The sequence below is a fragment of the Ooceraea biroi genome, chromosome 5 (assembly GCF_003672135.1).
Source record: "Ooceraea biroi isolate clonal line C1 chromosome 5, Obir_v5.4, whole genome shotgun sequence".
Taxonomy (NCBI): Eukaryota; Metazoa; Arthropoda; class Insecta; order Hymenoptera; family Formicidae; genus Ooceraea; species Ooceraea biroi.
The window spans coordinates 9,588,899-9,609,090 of NC_039510.1; the positions used below are offsets into that span (position 1 = coordinate 9,588,899).

A 20,192-nucleotide genomic window follows, 5' to 3' on the forward strand; every position below is an offset into this window, starting at 1 on the left:
ATGCATAAATATTCTGTGTATAATTGCTTTTTAAATTGTAGATATTTATGCAAATACATATTCTGATAGACAAAGGATAGAATAATAATACTTATTAAAATCGTAATCTATTTAAACATTTATTATAAAAATGCAGTTTTCTATATTTATATGTTAACAGATATTTTGATTTTGTTACACTGCGAAAAATAATTGTAGGTATTTGAAATTGGTGTATTTGAAATATTTAAAATGTTTTAATTAATGTAAATTTTCGTTTATTTAAAATAAAATTAGAAACAATATAAATTTTAAATATTTTATTATAATTAATATATTATCATACAGGGTGAATATTAATGCCTGTCCCAACCTTTTACCATGGCAGATGAGTTACTGCTCAAACAGCACCAAGTCGACTGTTAGTTGACTGTCAGTCGGCAGAAGAAGTCTAAAGTCGACTTCAAAGTCAGGCTGAATGTCAACTTATAGTCAGCTAATAGTAGACAAATGACTCGACTATAGTCGTCTATCAGTCAGCCAAAAGTGGACTTATAAGTTGACTTTATGGCAATTAGAAGTCGACTTTATGATGATTATAAGCAGAGACCGGATCACGATGCCGTTTTCCCCACTCCAAGCGCGTGCTATCGGCCGAGCGCCGCGAGAAGCAGTACCGTCACTGCGCCAGTCTAAGGGAGCATCGTCGCGTAGAATGCAAAAATATCTATATACTAAAAATATCTATATAATAAATATATACATATACCTACATATATATAAACAATATATACAATATATAAAAATTATTATATAAATATATATGTTTATATATTTAAAATATTATATATAGATTTTAAATTATTATATTATTATTTAATTATTATTTAAAATTATTATTTAAAATATTACATATAGGTATCTAAAATAACTAAATTATTAAAAATAAATTATTTTTTATATCTGAAACAATGAGTAACGAAGTAATGAGATAAATTGTTGAATTTAAAATTTTAGCGTCTATCTGTTAAAACAGTTTTATAGCGTGAAAAAGTACTTTCTACTTCGGATGAGACCGGATGGGTGCGTACTTAATAAGAGCCAATTGTTCCAAATTTACTTGTACGTCTGACTCTCTACATTCGGAAATTTTGATTAACTTTTGTAAGCCACTATTTTTGGTTAATATATTAACCAAATTTTAATAATTTATTTTTAATAATTTAGTTATTTTAGATACCTATATGTAATATTTTAAATAATAATTTTTAATAATAATTAAATAATAATATAATAATTTAAATCTATATATAAAATTTTAAATATATAAACATATATATTTATATAATAATTTTTATATATTGTATATATTGTTTATATATATGTAGGTATATGTATATATTTATTATATAGATATTTTTAATATATAGATATTTTTGCATTCTACGCGACGATGCCCCCTTAGACTGGCGCAGTGACGGTACTGCTTCTCGCGGCGCTCGGCAGATAGCACGCGCTTGGAGTGGGGAAAACGACACCGTGATCCGGTCTCTGATTATAAGTCTATTTTGTGGTGATTAAAAGTCGACTTTATGGCGATTATAAACCAACTTTCAGTCAATTTTACGTTATTTATATTAACTACTAAAGTTTTATTAGTGACATCTCAAACACTTGATCGATTTAATTTTATTATACTTTAATTGTATAATATTTACAATATATAATAAAATTAAGAAATAAATCTTACAAAGAAGATCACGTAAATCCATATGATGAATGATTTCATTAACCTGCACTTTATACCCATACAGCACATAAGCTTCCAGTTTTATTGCAGGAATGTTGCAACATTACAAGTTGCAATGTAATTTTGCAGAGATATTACAGAGATATACAATTGCAATGTTGCACCGAAATGATCCTGCAAAGTTGTATGCGTTTTCGCTCCGCACCACTAGGTGGTGCATATGTCGAGTTCTTACTCGACGTTAAGATTTAGCTTCACAGTTATATAAGTACGTGCCTTGGCATGATAATAATTTTTCTGAGAATTTTTGCACTTGCGGCAGAGATTCCCATGGACAACATCCACGCACGTCGCAAGCATCTGAAGTCATTAAATTTGCCCATTTAATCATAATTAAGTATTAGCTAAAAAACAGATTACTTTATAATATTGGACCGATATAAATTACTCTCTTTTACTATACTATTATATTTTTTGCAATGTTTCTGGGAGCACACATTTCAATGTTGCTGCAATGTTTCATTGCAATGTTTCCTAGGGCGGACATTTCAACGTTACTGCAATGTTGCAGCAACATTGCAGAGACATTTCGCAACTTCCATGCAATATTGTACTCTTTCAATGTAAGATTTCTGCAACGTTTCTGCAATCTTTCGGTGCTGTTCCAGGCAGCACATGTTAGCCTAATATATGTTTCTTAGACGTATCTAATGTCTAAGAAACATAAAGTACCATTTAAGAAACGGTTTAAATAGAAACCGTTTTTAGACCTAAATTTTAAAAACGTATTTTTCACGTTTCCACAGAAACGAAAAATGTGTTTTATTAAATTAATTTGAAATTATATAATTAATATAGAAAAATAGTAATTTCTACTTACTTTGCGAGTATTAATTATTTTTACATCATACGTTTCAATGTACTCGATTATGGAACAAGAGACAAAAATCAACACAAGTGTGTGTGATTCCCACCTCTGATTCACCAAGCGACCGATAGATGGCCAGGCCAGACGTGACGTTCTCGCAAGTAACATTTGTTATCACCTTATAAATAACCATCCGGAAAACCGATCCAATACTCTTTTCTTCTTCTTTTCTTTTGAAACTTTTGAGATCACTATTACTTGAAGTGATATTTCAAAAGAGTGAGATTCCACTACATGAAATTTAGAGAGTAATTAATAAAATATAAAAATCTAGTTTTTTACAAAAATGTGACTTAACTCTGTCTATCTTTGAGGCACTGATATATAGAATTGATAAATATTTTTCTGATGGTTTCTGAAACGTTTTTTTGCCGAAAAAGAAACGTTTCTCCTAACGTTTTTTCGTTGGACATTTTTCTTTTAAATAAACGTTTCAATAAAATGGTTATGAAACGTTACGGTAAAACGTTTATGAAACGGTTTTGAAACCAATGTGTGCTGCCTGGGATTGCAATATTATTATGACGTTTCGTTGCAATGTTCCGAAAAGCGGACATTTTCACATTCCTGCAATCCCATAGCAATGCTGCAGAAACATTTCGCAGTGAATTTGCAATGTTGCTACGTTGCGGTGGAAGATTCCTGCAATATATATGCAATCTTTTTGTGCTGTATGGGTTATTATTATTACATTCATCATATAGCATAATGATGTTTCTTTTACAATGTGTATTGTTTTCTTTTAGGTAAAACAGACAACTCGTATAGAATTATGGATGCATCAACTACAAACACAAGGATGTGATACTAAGGTGGCTCTTATTTACTCTTGGTGAAAATTTTTTGGGGATTTTTTTTGGCGCTACCCCCCAGTTTGGTTCCATTTTATAAAAAAATAATCTGTGTAAAATTTCAGCTCAATCGGATAAAGGGAAAGGGTACCCCTGGGACCTTGAAAATCGAAAAAATCATAAAATCACAGAAAAAATCAATTTTATTTGTTTATCTTGCGAAATATTAATTATATGCAAAAAAGTATTATACAAAAGTTGTAGATCTGTTAAAAATGCACATGTTATCATCTACCACTTTTTCTCGTACGACTATCGATTTCCGAGAAAAAGTAATGCCACGAATCAAGCTACTCCAGTTAGTATAGTATAATAAATTCAGTTTGCGTATTATAGATACATTTTCGTGTAAATACTAATTATTCGTGAATGGTCAAAGGACGAGCGGATTCGAGGAAAATTGTATTGTAATGATTTTAAAGCCAAGGCTGCGTTCCGTTTCACGCATTGAGCGCTAAAAGTCTATAGTTCACGTGACATGTAATCGGGGCCATCCATCATGCAAGATGGATGGCAAAAGCTATTTATTGCTTGAAAATTTTTCTGTTTCGTGGTGAATTTGTATTATCATTACAAGAAGAAAATGCGATCTGTGATATTTGTATTTTTCTTGTCAGTGTGTATGTCGAAGCATGGTTTTGTGCGCTTTCTGCTGCCAAAGCACCGTATCTGGATTACAGGGTTCTTTCAAAACTTTTTGAATATCAAGCTATCGATCGTGACATCTCTCGTGCTGCTTTATAAAAACTAAGCAATCATTTATGGTATTTGAGCCCTGAACATGTCGCATTAGCTTTCTTTGATCCAAATTTGTCATTTGAATCGAAAATGAAAATGGTCAATGCTTTGAATCGCGAAACAGAATCATCAAACTAAAATGAGAAACGAATACAAGTATAAATCGATAAAATCCCAGAAATTATTAACAACGGAATTAAACAATTCGTTTCCACTGAAACTAGAAGATTTTTCGAAAGATTTGACTTGAATGATGAATTTCTTAAAACAGAATCGTTGACGTGGCATAAAAATGAAAGTTTTGTAAAAGGTCTCGAATTAGTAAATAGATTGAAAGTTGTAAATGATTCGGCTGAGAGAGGGATCAAGCTTATGGAAGATTATAATAAATTATTTACGAAAAACGAGCAACAGAAACAGTATGTGCTTCAGATTGTAAGTGATTATCGCCGAAAGTTTCCAGGTTATAAAAAAGAGACTTTATCTCAGCATCAAGATTTGTAGTAAAAAGAAGTGATTTTCACATTTTTCTCGGAGATCGTTAGTCGTACTTTGTATAATACATTTTTGCATATAATTAATATTTCGCAAGATAAACAAATAAAACTGATTTTTTCTGTGATTTTATGATTTTTTCGATTTTCAAAGTCCCAGGGGCCCCTTTCCCTTTATCCGATTGAACTGAAATTTTACACAGATTATTTTTTCATAAAATGGAACCAAACTGGGGGGTAGCGCAAAGAAAATTCAAACTTTGAAAATAAGAGCCACCCTAATGTGATACTTAAATTAACACATAATAAGCAACAACAACATATTTATACTTTCTCACTTTACATTGCAGTTGCTACATAACACAGGAAACTGTATATTGCATTTATATCTACCTGACTTCGACATTATACTGAACAATAATGTAACTGGTATTTTGCGTTTGCTGGATCATTTGTATTTTTCACATTAGAAAGTTTATTCATTCTTGTAATATATACATTTGTAATATATATATATATATATATATATGGATATACATATTTTTGTAATATATACACATACATTTATTTATACTTTATTTCATATTATACACATTTATAAATTGTATATGAATAACACTTCTGACAGTATAAATATGTGAAAATAAAACAATTTTTCTTTCCTTGCATCATTATCACCTGACCTTTGCCTATATCCATTCGTAACACACTGTAATAATATATTTTCAAAGTATTATCGTGTGTGCGCGCGCGCGTGTGTGTGTGTGGCGCGGTGCGTGGCGTGCGTGTAAGGTTAGTCTGGGTTAGTCTGTTAATGGCGGCTTCCGGCCGATCCGCTCCACTCTTTCTAGATTCTCTCTGGTGTGACTGAGCCCTAAGCTTTTCTAGTGACAATAACAAATGTTTGTTACGAATTTTTCAATTATATTTAATAAAGAAAATAAAGCCAATATTCTATTTTTTTATATTTGTAAGTTAGATATATTATTGCTGGCTCAACTTTTATTCATATATTAATATATTACAATGCATATACACGTGTAATTGTATATACTGTGCCTGCGCGTATGTAAACTAGGGGAATTGCGGTATAACGTTGGCATCGCGTCGTGGTTAAATCGCGCGGTTGCGGTTGGCGGCGCTGTAACCTAACCTGTCAGTGGCAGAGCAGCGTATCCGCGGCCGTGAGCAGTTTTTTTTGGAGGACGTACGTTGGTTTCGATTGCTCGTGCGATCTCGCCGTGTTCGTCGCGGCGACGCAGAGGCACCGGGCGACGAGTCCCACGTCAACTGTGTGGTACGCGACGTCGACGACGCGACCGTCTCGACGCTCGCCGTAAAAGCGAAACTGTCCAGACGAACTAGACACCGCGCTTTCACACGAGAATCGTCCCTCGCTAGTCGCTGCCTGTTATGCGGTGGTGAACGTCGATAGGTAAGTACGCGCCTATCTCGTCCGGCTTCTCCGTTACGTGAGCGTCCCCGTTCACGGTGCATTTGTTCGGTGCGTCTGTGCATTCGCTTGTTGAAGCAATACAATGCGCGAAGAACGCGAGCTCGCCTCCACCTCGAGATACGTGCATCTCTCTCACTCCCTCCCTCCCTTTGTCTTTCGTTCTCTCTCTTTCGCTTGACGAATGAGTTGCGCATCGTGCGATGTAACGGAATCCCAGTCGTCGTCTAACCTTCTCCTCTCTTTTCTTCTCTTCATCGCGTGAACGAAATTCTGAATGTACCTCGTGCGACGATTTCCGATCCAGAATACATCGGAGTTGTCGGGTTACTGAGCAACCTGCATTTTGCGAAATTTAACGTTCACGTTCTTTTTAATTTTTCCCTTGATTTTTCCTTGAAGTAGAGGACATTTTAAACAAACAATAACAAAACATTGTTCGGATATTTAATATTGAGACTAAAGACTTCATGCAAAATATCTCTTTGCACAAAAAGTACAAAAAAGCGCGAAACGCGAGTGATATCTGTCTACATATCGTGCAAGTTGCAACAGTGGTAAATGTATACATCATCGATCGAACGTTAGAATTAGAACCGAGCGGCTAACTTTATATTCATCTCCATAGAAATTGTTGTAGTACAGGGTAACAGTGACGCTCACTCGACAAGCATACAGAACCAGGATGTCTGGACATCGAGGTGGAGGGGCTGGAAGTCATCAAGGTGGTCCTCCAGGCCTGAAGCAGATTGATCTGGATCAAATCTGGGGAGATCTGCGCGAGGGTATAGAACAAGTGTACAACAGGCAATGCATGTTCAAGCAGCGATACATTGAGCTGTATACGTATCCTTTGATGCTCTACAGGATATTTCTTCGTTCTTCTTTTTCTCTCATGTATATTTTCCTTACTAAATCATGAAATTATAGACACGTATATAATTATTGCACGAGTGTTCATCAGCAGCTGAACAGAGCATCAACTAAGACTAAAAAGGGACAAATTCAACAAGGAGGTGCCCAGTTAGTAGGGCTGGAGTTATACAAACGCCTGCGCGACTTCCTTAGGAATTATCTCATTAGTTTACTTAAAGTAATACATGTGCAAAAGTGTGCCTTTTTCAATTAGATGCTTTGAGATTTAGCAAGAGCTTTAATACACATAATTTATTGCGTACAGCACGGCATTGATCTGATGGACGAGGATGTGCTGCAATTCTATACGAGACAATGGGAGGAGTATCAGTTTAGTAGTAAAGTGTTAAATGGCGTGTGCGCTTATCTTAATCGTCACTGGGTACGCAGAGAGTGCGAGGAGGGGCGCAAAGGAATCTACGAGATATATCAATTAGCCCTGGTTACTTGGCGAGACAATTTATTTAAGCATTTAAACAGACAGGTAAATAGTTCACTCGTAAATACTAACGATGCACATGCTTCGTCATCACGTAGTTCCACGTCGCGTAAACTCGTTCTCCGTTGCAGGTGACTAATGCAGTGCTCAAATTAATCGAACGAGAACGTAACGGCGAGACGATAAATACTCGATTAGTCAGTGGTGTTATCAACTGTTATGTAGAATTGGGTCTGAACGAAGAAGACCCGGGTGCCAAGGGACAAAATCTAACAGTGTACAAGGATTCCTTTGAAAATATTTTCCTCGAAGACACGGAACGCTTCTATACTCGTGAAAGTTCAGAATTTCTCAGGCAGAACCCAGTGACGGAGTATATGAAGAAGGTATGTGCAAAACATTGAAGAGAGAGAATTCGTAATTAATGAAGATGAATATACTCTTTATGCTCTTTCCTATGTGCAGGCGGAACAGAGGTTACTGGAGGAGCAAAAGCGAGTGCGCGTCTATTTGCACGAGACCACTCACGAGCGACTTGCGAAGACGTGCGAGCGAGTACTTATCGAAAAGCATCTTGATATATTCCACTCGGAGTTCCAGAATTTGTTGGACGCCGATAAGAACACGGATCTAGGTAGAATGTATCAATTGGTTGCGAGAATACCGAATGGCCTTGGAGAGTTGAGAAATCTCTTGGAGAGTCACATAGCCAACCAGGGATTGGCGGCTATAGATAAATGCGGCGACTCGGCAGTTAATGTATGCGAGTTCCGCTATATATATATATAATTATTTATAATCTTAAATATTTTATTATTATTATTTTTGTATAATCATATAACGATGTATAAAACTATACTGCTGACCGGTCGAGCATTGATCGCGCTTCCATTTGCAGGACCCGAAAATTTATGTGAATACGATCTTGGAGGTGCACAAGAAGTATAATGCTCTAGTGCTGGTGGCATTTAACAACGACAGCGGTTTCGTGGCGGCCCTGGACAAAGCCTGTGGACGGTTCATCAACAGCAATTCCGTCACTAGGGCGGCAAACAGCAGTAGCAAGTCGCCGGAACTGCTAGCTAAATACTGCGATCTTTTGCTGAAAAAGAGCAGCAAGAATCCGGAAGAAGCGGAGCTCGAAGATACACTCAACCAAGTTGTAAGTTTTTGTTTCGGATAAATTAATATATTTCTTATTTTCGCGTGACGAGATTGCGTCTAATCGTACTCGTGCATTTGTCCCCGTAGATGGTAGTGTTCAAATACATCGAGGACAAGGATGTATTCCAGAAATTCTACAGTAAGATGCTGGCGAAACGGCTGGTGCAACACATGTCTGCCAGCGACGACGCCGAGGCTTCCATGATCTCGAAATTGAAACAGGCTTGCGGATTTGAATATACCTCGAAGTTACAACGCATGTTCCAGGTACCGTTACGCGTTACGTAATTTCGCGTACATACATTCTGCCCTCGTTCAAGTTTTCGTTCGTTGGTCCGTTGGCGTTCTTTCGCTGAAATTGAATTATTGTCCACGTGGGGTAACGATAGCGTTCGGTGTTCACAGGATATTGGTGTGTCGAAAGATCTAAATGAACAGTTCAGGCGGCATTTGTCAAATTCCGCTGAACCGTTGGACATCGATTTCAGCATACAAGTTTTGTCCTCTGGTTCGTGGCCATTCCAACAATCCTTTACATTTTCATTGCCAACAGAGGTAAAGTATGATTATTACTGGTAAGAAGTCAGTGTTTTTTTATTAAACATTAAATTTGAATTCTTTGTTTTGAACGTCTTACTTCCAGAGTTTCACTGCTCATTTACCCGTGATTTTAATTTGCAGCTAGAAAGATCTGTACATAGGTTCACCACTTTCTACAGTTCGCAACACAGCGGCAGGAAGTTAAATTGGCTGTACAATATGTCTAAAGGGGAACTACACACAAATTGTTTTAAGAACAGATACACGTTGCAAGCATCGACCTTCCAAATGGCAGTTTTGCTAGCGTACAATGGATCTACGTCGTGGACAATACAACAATTGCAGTATGCAACACAGATAAAGATGGATTTTTTACTACAGGTAATGCAACGTATTGCACGATGTAATGTTCGCAGCGAACAAGCAGCACGAAAATACTGAACGTTGTGCCCCTCGCAGGTTATTCAGATACTTTTGAAGGCCAAGCTTTTAACTGCAACTAGCGATGATGTAGCTGAACTGACCCCGCTTTCGACGGTAGACCTTTTTATAGGATATAAGAAGTATGTGTTTTTCATATCCTGTTTTTTTTTAGTGTTTTTAATAATATATCCGTAATTAAAGACACTAAACAAACGGGACGAATGTACGTTACAACCTGCAAATTGAATTTTCTTCATTCGTTTATTCGTTCACAGCAAAAAATTAAGGGTAAATATTAATATACCGATGAAGACGGAACTAAAGGTTGAACAAGAGACTACCCACAAACACATAGAAGAGGATAGGAAACTTTTAATTCAGGCAGCAATCGTTAGAATTATGAAAATGCGGAAAGTATTGAAACATCAACAATTGGTAGCTGAGGTGTTGAATCAATTAAGCTCTAGGTTCAAGCCGAGAGTACACGTCATTAAGGTGAGTTACCCAACACTTTTATTAAAATGTAGAATATATTTTGTATCGTATAGATATATATATATATACACATACATTGAAATGCGCGTACTCGCATTAATTCGTCGAGACATAAGAATGTTTTTGTGCGACGGTACATAATATTTCACTGAGAGTGGATTTCTCTTCTTTCAGAAATGTATAGATATTTTAATTGAAAAAGAGTATTTGGAACGCACGGAGGGTCAAAAGGATACCTACAGCTACTTGGCATGATCAGTCGATCTAGGACAACGATACAGCAGCAACCATACGCGAAACGGAAATGCATTATCATTGCTATATACGTATCAGAATATTTATTTAAGTCTCGAATGTGTAATTCTCCGTACTTTTATTCTGTACATGGATGCCTTTGTACCATGTTGTCCTTCTGGTCGCATTTAAAGTCTGGCTTTTTTTACATACATACATACATACATACATACATACATACACACACACACACACACACACACACACACACACACACACACACACATATATATATACACACACACATATATATGTGTGTATATATATATATATACACACATACATACATACATACACATAAGATATTAATAAAATTATTTCATAGTTATATTGTAGCGAATCTTATATATATATAGTCGATGCTAAATGTGTTACTGTCTGTGCTGTTTTTCATGTAAAATGTTGGAATATTGCTTCATCATCAGCGGAGAAGACATGATGTGAAATTTTAAATTATCCGCAGAATTATATATGCATTGATGAAAATATGTAAATTTTTTAGCGTCTTATTGAATTGCTGGTATCATTGGTATGGTTTTTGGTAACGCAGAATATTTCGTTGAATTGCGCTACTATCGCTAGAATCTTTGTTTTGTATATATAATAGAAAAGATTTTTAAAAAATGATCTATTTTCTGAAAAATAAATATATAATAATATAGACATAGTGGAAAACATGCTATATATATATATGTTTTTGATAATCATTGTATATTATAATTAGTTAAACAAGGAAACTAGTTCGCGGTCAAATGTGTGTGTAAAATGAAGCAGAGTGTAGAAAAATCTTGTGAGCACATGGATAGTAATGCATTTTAGCGGAAGTCCATCTTTTGCGATAGATAAACTTAAGACCAGAAAATTTTATATCAATGGAAAAAAATATGCAAGTTTCTAATCTTGTACCATACAGATTAGCAATTCTGTTGTTTTCGCGCATAATTTCGCCGTAAACTGCTCTAAATATTTTTGAAATCACAGCGACGCAAATCTGATATTTTATGGATATTCTCTGTTGAAAGTACACCAAGTGAAGAATGATCAAAACCAACATCTTACAAAATTATATTTAAGAATATAATTTGTAAATTGAGAGAGAGAGAGAGAGAGATGATATCTCGCAACACACGGTTATCTTTAGACTAGAGCAGGGAATCAATATGTTGATTTCTTAACTTGTTGATTACTAATCCTGAGTAAATTTATGTAGACTGTTTTGTAAAATTTTTATTACGGTAGTTGCTGGAGCAAGTGCTTGATATTCGGAGTGCAATATCAAACGAATGTCTATGTATAACATAATTAAAGAAAAAAAAAGAAAGGGAAGAATTATATGCAGCGGTGCTTAATGAATTTCAAATTGAGTGCCCTCAGTAGGGAAGACTTGTAATAGAGATCCTGTAATTAAATGTTTGAAACTCACAATCATTTCGAGATTGAGTTTCAAAACTCGATGTGTATAAAAATGAACGAGAGAGAGGGAGAGAGAGAGAGATTTAGAACATTTTAAGCATATAAGATAAATATATAGACATATATATTTATCACGATCTACTAGATATTCAAATATTAGTGACATTTTTCCGTGACATGTCAGTGGTTTAAAAAAAAAAAACAAGACTACAGAACGCGAGAGACAAAAATTGCGAATTATTGTAATTAAATTAAATATTAACAAACTTGTTCGCGAAGCAAGTGGCATCACATCCGCATACATATTTAGCTACAGAAGCATTAACTTAATGTATTTTATTAAACAAAGTGTACTGCGAACTCGAATTGCGGAACTATAAACGTGACGTTATTCAAGCTAGGTTGTGCGGAGGGGATACTGACTACATCACACAGTCTTTATCCGCGTATACTCTCTTGTGATATTCGCTATTATTTAATGTCTCAGTATAAACGAGCAAACTCGATGAATCGTTTGTGAACATAGGTTTGATCGCTTTTTGTAAGTTCAGACATGTACCACGATGGTGCGTCATTTTAGGCTTAAGAATCAGAATCTAGAGCGAACAGTTACATTCGTGCATCGTTCAGCGAAATGTGCGTTAATGATTTTTCGAGGCGTGGCGTATCTTTAAATAACATTAATCCGGGCAGTATGGTTTAAAGTGGCACTTCTCAACGCCGCTCGCGTAGAGCAAATGACGATTGTAAGAGCGAGCCATTTGTATTAATTCGCACTGCGAAATTCGATATCTCGAACTTTTGTATACTTGGACCTTTTTTTTGTTATTGTCAGTTATTATTATTTCTTGCACAAACACGTAATGTGTGTAAATAAATTGACCGACATACTTGAAATTGTCAGAAACAAAGGACTTGAACTTGGTACAGTCACGATGGAAATCAAGGCTGATCCTTTTATATCGAATTATTTTAATGTTTTCATAGATTGCAGATAATTCTCAGAAAATAATTGTCGAGTTGAACGTCTCCGAGCAGGAGAAATATTTAACTGATTTCCATAGCGACTGCCAATGATCTCATCTTTTTACGACTATGTTTGAAAACCTGCAAATCCTATACATATATATATATATATATATATATATATATGCGTGTGCACTTGTAATCTCTCCTTTACACACGTACACAGATACACTCGTTATTTTGTATAAAATCGATAAATTACTGTGATTATGAGGTGAAGCAGAAACGTAAGCAAAATTGCAAAATTATGAGCAAGAAATAATGGTCTCGCAAATCATGGGAGTAAGTTTTTACTGTGAGGGGGAGCGTACGAGGGAATATCTCGGCTCGGTAACTACTGACTTCAATATGCGACATGTGAAACAAACGTACGCAAGAGAGCTCCCTGTGAAAAGATGTGTATCAAGTAATTTGTGCTGTAATATAATACTGTAACATATAAGTGGCTATGAAGTGGAACTAATTTCATCTCTCACACACAGTGTATAAATAGTAGCAGTCATCCAATAAATGTTTTATATACGGTACATCAAAGTTGCGGAGGTTTCCACTCCAGTAACTTGGCGAAGTCCCCTTCGATTAAACAGATTTGATCACTTGCCGTTAAATACATCTGTGGAATTAATATAAAATTGCAAAAGTTATGCCGTTATGTCAGTTATGCGAACGAAGATACTCATCGGGCACAATACGCACGTTTTGTTTTTTCAGATTATCTATGAGAAGCAGTTGTTTCTTAAACGCTTGAACCAGTTCCGACCGCTGTTTCTCTAGACTTTTTATGCTTAATCTCTTATCTTCTTGCAACTTTCTAATTTGACTTCTTAGTTCCTAAATAAGGTAGACGGTACATGGCAGCAAGATTGTAAATATTTTTGTTGGATGTGCTTTATCATGCATACCTTTTCTTCTATCTGACTACATTTTAATGCATTCTTAAGCTTCTCGTTACTTTCCAGAATTCTATTTAATCTCACATCGTAATTGTTTGATTGCTGATTCAATACTTTGATTTCTTTCTTAAGAGCTTCCGTATCCTAAAAGAAGATGTTTCTGGTATAACAAACCGATAATTACATAACGGTATATTAAATAAAAATAGGATACAGAAATACCTTCTTCAGGGCGACATTCTCGTTACTTAAAGCTTGGCAGTTTGTCAGTGTATCGGAATTTGTGTTTTCTAATTTTACGATTGTATCTTTTAGTGTTCCTATCTGATTGTGTAACTTGGCTTGAGCGTCGTCAAGTTTTTTATTCTCCACTTCTAATTCTTTACAGTAATCGCACTAAACACAAACAATGTTACATTATAAATTTAGACCCTTAGATGTGTGAAGAAATTTCATGTAAAAGATTGCACATTTTAATTTCCCTAATTTCTTCTCTACTAGTGCAAATATTATGCGATAAATTAACACAGTGCAATAAATTAAGTGATTTGCTGAAGCAGCCAAATTTTAAGTTACCTTTCTGTTAAACTCGAGTTGTGTTGCTTGTAACTCTTTATGCAACATATCTATTTTGCCCTTGAGCAAATTAATAATAGCTTTATTTCCCAGAGTATTATCCTTTTTTAGTGACACCTCGATGTTACTGATATTTTCTACTACTGGAACGTCAGGACTTTTAATTAATGATACCTTTGATTGCCCGTTTGGTTTCGACATTGTATCCTCTGTCATCTTTGTATCATTCGTCATTAAATCTGAGTACAATCGATTCACATTGCTAAATGAGTTATTGCTGACACGAGCGTTTATGACGGAATCGACTTCCTTCATCACATTACGCGTCTTGAGCTGAAGTTCACGATTCAATCTGTGAAACTCCCTTTCTTTGGCTAGTAAGTCATCAGACATTCTTACAAGGTGATGTTATACCGTTAAATAATTTTTAATTGTATTTTCAATGAATTTGCTTCAGTCGTTCTATTTATGAAAATAGTTCTACTAGAAAGCCGAACGATAAATTCGGTTAATGTTTAATTATTCTTTTAAATCCTTTTGAATTGAAAAATTGAATTTTTCTGAAAAATCAAAAAGTATAGTAGAATATGTTGTAAAAGTATGTTGAAAAACATATTTATTAATGCTAATTTTCTCTAAAATGTAAAAATAATTCATAATGTTATACAGTTTTTTCTTTCCCCCATTCTTTGAGATTACCTGCATTAATGTAAGTTTACTAATTTTAAAGTGTGTGGTTATGTATATATAGCATTACTAACCAATTACGTCTCATGTGCATCTGTAGCGTCATAACTCAGTGATATAAACATAGATATTTGATTAACAGCCGGAAATACTGATCGCGAAACGTGCCGTCTGCTCTTCATTCAAAAAAGCGTTCATCCCGACAGTTGCAGCCAAAACGCGGCATTATTATGCATGATAATGAAGTTTATTCTTTTAGACGTGCTGCACTGTTACACTTTCCGCACCTGAAACGAGACAGACACACGTGGACAATGCGCGAGACAAAGAGGGGAAAGGACACGAACTGAGAAAGTGCGGGAGGTGCAGGCAGTACAGATTCGTGCTATATACGGCACTATACGCGGCACTGTTCACGTCGTTTTGATTAAAGATGGAGGAGGAGACGAGTAAGGAGAAGTTCCTGTCTCGAAGACGTTCTGCCGCTCTGAAGGCCGTCACAGTCAAAGACGAGAGGGTGGCCACCCTCAAGAAGGTTCGTGCGATTCGACGTCGTCGCCGAGTCTCGCTCGCCGGATCATTTCGCATGTATCGCCGTGCTCGGACCGACCGTCCGGCAATGCCTCCCGAGTGGATCCGTCGTAAACAAATCTCGCTCAAGTGTGACACCTTTCTTTCAGGTGGCAGCAATATTACAGAAATCCGAGCTAGACAGAACAGCGGAGGAGACGGGAATACTCGCCTCGTGCAGCGACGCGGTGAAAGAGGTTAACCTACGGTAATTGCTATTTCACGATATTTTCGGGATATTTTGCATTTCACGGCCGCTTGCTGCTGTCACTCAGCATTAATTCCGCCTTCGAGTAAAGTAACTTACATAAGATTTCGAGGGATCATGTTACACATGTGTGCGATACTTATTATCGTCTTGTGACGATTGTTACGTGACGAATGAATGGTTTCGTGCACAGTGAGGTATTAATTAATAAATATAAATAATGCTCTGTAAAATTTAAATGCTATAATATTTAATTAGTAATATCTGTGAACGCATATTTAATAACATCTGTTCTTTTTTTTATGTAATGAAATAATTTATGATACCGATTTACACAGACAAGAAAAACGGGATAAAATTAAAGCAAGATTGGAAGAAATTGAAGATGCACCCGAGATTTTGGAAGAGAAATGCATGCGTTTGGCCGCAGCGATTAGTAGAGCGACGTCGCTCGCGGTGTACACCGGTGCCGGTATCAGTACGGCGGCATCTATACCAGATTACAGGGGAACCAATGGAGTCTGGACTCGCTTGCAGCAAGGAAAAGATATCGGGTAGATGTTACTGTATTTAAATTTTAATATAAAGCTAATAGGTTTAATAGGTTGCTTCATCTTTTGTTCTTCAGATAATTATCTCAAGCTGACTGTCAGCGAAGCTTGCGAGAGATTTTCCATACACATTAATAATAATCACAATCATTTACAAGAAATAATAATTATTTTATAAATTTGATGCGTTAGACATTTATTAATCTTTTCAACAGGAATCACGATTTAAGTCAAGCCGAGCCAACGTTAACGCACATGGCTCTTTACGCACTGTACAAGGCACGTGTCCTCAAGCACGTAGTCTCGCAGAACTGCGATGGATTACACTTGCGCAGCGGCATCCCGCGCAATCTCCTGTCCGAGGTGCACGGCAACATGTACGTGGAAGTCTGCAGGGCATGCAAGCCCTCCAGGGAGTATTGGCGGCTTTTTGATGTTACCGAGAAAACTGCGCGGTATCAGCACGGCACGGGAAGATTGTGCCACAGGTGTAACTCGATGCTGCAAGACTCGATCGTCCACTTCGGCGAGAGGGGTAATCTACCTTGGCCGATCAACTGGAACGGAGCGTCGAGGGCGGCGAAACAGGCGGACGTTATACTATGTTTAGGTTCTAGTCTGAAAGTTCTTAAGAAGTATCCGTGGTTGTGGCAGATGGACAGGCCCGTGCAGAAGAGGGCCTCCCTGTACATCGTTAATTTACAGTGGACTCCGAAAGACGAGAATGCAGTATTGAAAATCAATGGGAAATGCGACGAAGTGATGAAGAGGGTGATGAGCCATCTCGGGCTGGAAGTAACGCAGTACAACCGTCTGAAGGACCCCATCTTCTTTCACGCGGTGAAGTTGCAGAACGGCGAACAGCTCACGACGACGCAGCCCTGCCTCGAAGAGCCGGCGGTGAAGAAGGAGCCTCTCAGTCAAAGTAGTGACGAGAATGTTAAGTGCACGATGCAGCAAACTGACGACAACGAGGACTGTGTGTCGCCCGCGAGCGTGACTAATATGACCGCTGCCTATACCGCGCCGTTCTTCGCCGCGTTACCGTTTCTATCGATGGGCTTGCCATTTCCCCCCATATACATGTACCCTAACTTAATGTCGTTATCTTACTACCCCATCGTGCAAGTACCGAACGCACCAGTGGAAGCGCCGAAGCCGAAGCCGGCGTGTTCGTTTTGCATGGAGCACGAGGGCTCCCTTACCTGCCTGTACTACCAACGCGACGGAGACGCTCTCGAGCCGGCGAAGACTGAGAATGAGCAGAAGCAAGAGGAAGGCGGGTTGGTGATACGCGCGGACACTCCCATAGCGTCTCCAAAGAATCCGGGCTGGTTCGGTAAGGGATACCGCAAGGGCATGAAGAGGAAGCGGTAGCATCTGCTGCATACAATCTGCGTGGCGTATCCGCTCCGATCCACTCCTCTTCTCGGGATTACAATATAATCTTATACTGTACGATGTAGCGACATACGCAAGTATTTAAAGCCTCCATATCGTAAGGGAAACTCGTGCATATTTTGTAGGTTTATAGCGACTTGATTCCAGTATTCGAAGCTTTAACAAATAGACTGAGAGATTTTTCAAACGGTCCCTGAGTAATAACGCAAACAAAGACAATCCATTACTTTATCCACGTCAGAGAATAGATTATCTTGCCTCGTCAAGCTTCCGGGATTTTAAACTGTCCTTGTGTAATTTCAAGAATAGGGAAAATGGGATGCACAAATTTGTCGGTTGGTCTACAGTTCATTTAAGAAGTTACTTCCTTTTTATATTTTGACGACTGACTTAATACTGACTTGACATGAAACATAAGCTGTTACTGCATGATGACAGTGCAGTCTGTCATAAAATCATCTCTAGAACTTAATACTTTTAAAGTTAATCATTTTGAAACCGTTGAAGTAGTTTGGTCATCGTGATAAATTCCATTTCGTCTAAGTGCACCTATTTTCACAACAACATAAAGTTTAATTTGTATCATAATATATGTTTTGTGGAATCAATTTTAAACAATTTATTATTATACTAGTAGGACGAGTGAAAATTAATAATGAAATGTTAGACATCCCTTATAAGTCAGTTTTATGATACTTTCAAGAATATCTAATTTTTCTCATGTTCGTGACAATATGTCATAGGCTGGGACAAATGTAAAAATGAGACGAATTTTACTCGATGAATTTATTGATAACATAAATATTCAACGAATGTCTTCGAATGAGATATCGGTTAGAAAATCTTTTAATAATTTCTAGAACAATTATTGAGAGACGAAATTGTTCCTTTATATTTATTGCTTTATTTATTATTGTCCTTATTTGAATTAATCAAAAGTAGCTTTGGTGTCTCAGTCTGTCGTGTTCGTATTCGTATTCCTGTATATTGAGCTCGTATACTGTAATACATAAAAGTAGTGTTATATGTATACTAATTGTCGAGTATATTTTAATATTTATATAATATTTCTTTTAGAGAGGATATATTTAGTGGAACATATAAATAACGTAACATCATTATCGTCCGAAATATTTTTATAAAATAGTTGAAAATTATTTCTTACTATTCTAAATTATTGCCATTGCGCACATCACTTTTGTTACACATATCTAGTAGTTAGTAGTATTTGTTTGATAAAGAGATAGACTCGGCATTAACAATATGTGAAATTCAAGAGAGATTCGGCTGTGTGTAAACGTTACAACAAAATTTATTTATTTAATTTACGAAATTTAAGGCATTTGATTATTTATCTCAAACGACATATTTTATTCACAAATATAAAAATAAAATATTTTAGATAATTAAAATGCGCGCGCTATCAGATATGACAACACTTTAACCAAGCGCCAAATCTACCTTCATATTTTTATGTTTTCTAATAATTTCGCGTGATGTATTCGCGAATATATTTTATTAAAATTATACATCTCAGTTGTTGATATCTTAGAACCAGCTCAATATGCATGCAAGAGGCGCACATCGTGTATATATTTCTATTGATGTATTATTTCGTTATCATAATTGTTATCCATATTTATAGAATTACTTTGATTAATCTTCTATTGTCCTAACTAATTTTTAGGATTTAGAGGAACGCATAAAGCAGGAAAGTAAATCAAGTAAAATAAAGAATAGAATTCTGAAAGGACGCAGAAATGGGGTTTTCTTGTGGAACTATAATTTCAAAGTTATGATAAATAGTTAACGAAGCAATAAAAAAAAGACCACAATTGTAATTGATGTGGAATTTGTACATGAATTAGGCAATAGAAGATTAAACATTTTATTTAAAATGTCGCAAGCGCAATGTCGGCAATTCTAAAAACAGCAATATACTAATTAGAAAATCGATTTATAAATTATATATGCGTGCCGTGTGATATGTTTTTTCTATAAGAATCTAGATTTTCGTTCGAAATTTTATACAACATAATAATATATATTGGTCATATATTAGTAAGATGAAAATGCTAGTTCGTATTACATAATAAATTGAAATTTAATGTGCGTAACCGTGTCAAAAGTGATTTTATCTCGTGAATGATCTGTCTGAGATTTATTTTCTATAACATGTGCATTGAACGAACAATATGAAGCCATGAAACATATTGAAGACTCGTTACACATTACTACCATTATTATGTCTTCTTCCGCTTTTCTCTTTTCTCTGAAAAAATGCGTTTCTTGATATCGCTAACTAGGCCAATAAAGTACCGCTCATACAATCAAATGCGTCTTGTTAAAGATACCCGTACAAGATCGTACCGTTATCAATTATCAGAAATTAATTAGAAACTTG

General features: G+C 36.1%; 3 protein-coding genes across 5 annotated transcripts; 2 read left to right on the forward strand and 1 right to left on the reverse strand.

The window, feature by feature from the left end:
- Nucleotides 1–5,878: 5,878 nt before the first annotated feature.
- LOC105287023 (cullin-1) lies at nucleotides 5,879–10,464 on the forward strand. Of its 3 annotated transcripts, none has more exons than XM_011352396.3 (13): nucleotides 5,879–6,175; nucleotides 6,822–7,039; nucleotides 7,124–7,286; nucleotides 7,374–7,592; nucleotides 7,679–7,933; nucleotides 8,013–8,306; nucleotides 8,446–8,709; nucleotides 8,799–8,978; nucleotides 9,117–9,266; nucleotides 9,393–9,632; nucleotides 9,711–9,814; nucleotides 9,950–10,169; nucleotides 10,344–10,464. In XM_011352396.3, exons 2-13 carry the CDS (start codon nucleotides 6,879–6,881, stop codon nucleotides 10,422–10,424), a joined length of 2,331 nt encoding a protein of 776 aa, XP_011350698.1. In that variant the 5' UTR covers nucleotides 5,879–6,175; nucleotides 6,822–6,878; the 3' UTR covers nucleotides 10,425–10,464. The 3 variants fall into 3 exon arrangements, with proteins under 3 accessions (XP_011350698.1, XP_011350699.1, XP_011350701.1); XM_011352397.3 differs by having other exon boundaries at nucleotides 6,834–7,039; XM_011352399.3 differs by having other exon boundaries at nucleotides 6,839–7,039.
- Nucleotides 10,465–11,189: 725 nt separating this feature from the next.
- Nucleotides 11,190–15,314, reverse strand: LOC105287020 (testis-expressed protein 9). Its single transcript, XM_011352394.3, has 6 exons — nucleotides 15,133–15,314; nucleotides 14,372–14,931; nucleotides 14,018–14,191; nucleotides 13,805–13,939; nucleotides 13,599–13,733; nucleotides 11,190–13,515 (listed from the first exon to the last, which is right to left on the reverse strand). Exons 2-6 carry the CDS (start codon nucleotides 14,762–14,764, stop codon nucleotides 13,432–13,434), a joined length of 921 nt encoding a protein of 306 aa, XP_011350696.1. The 5' UTR covers nucleotides 14,765–14,931; nucleotides 15,133–15,314; the 3' UTR covers nucleotides 11,190–13,431.
- A 91-nt stretch (nucleotides 15,315–15,405) lies between these two features.
- Nucleotides 15,406–20,123, forward strand: LOC105287022 (NAD-dependent protein deacetylase sirtuin-7). Its single transcript, XM_011352395.2, has 4 exons — nucleotides 15,406–15,593; nucleotides 15,739–15,836; nucleotides 16,175–16,390; nucleotides 16,603–20,123. Exons 1-4 carry the CDS (start codon nucleotides 15,492–15,494, stop codon nucleotides 17,762–17,764), a joined length of 1,578 nt encoding a protein of 525 aa, XP_011350697.1. The 5' UTR covers nucleotides 15,406–15,491; the 3' UTR covers nucleotides 17,765–20,123.
- The last annotated feature ends 69 nt before the right edge of the window (nucleotides 20,124–20,192 follow it).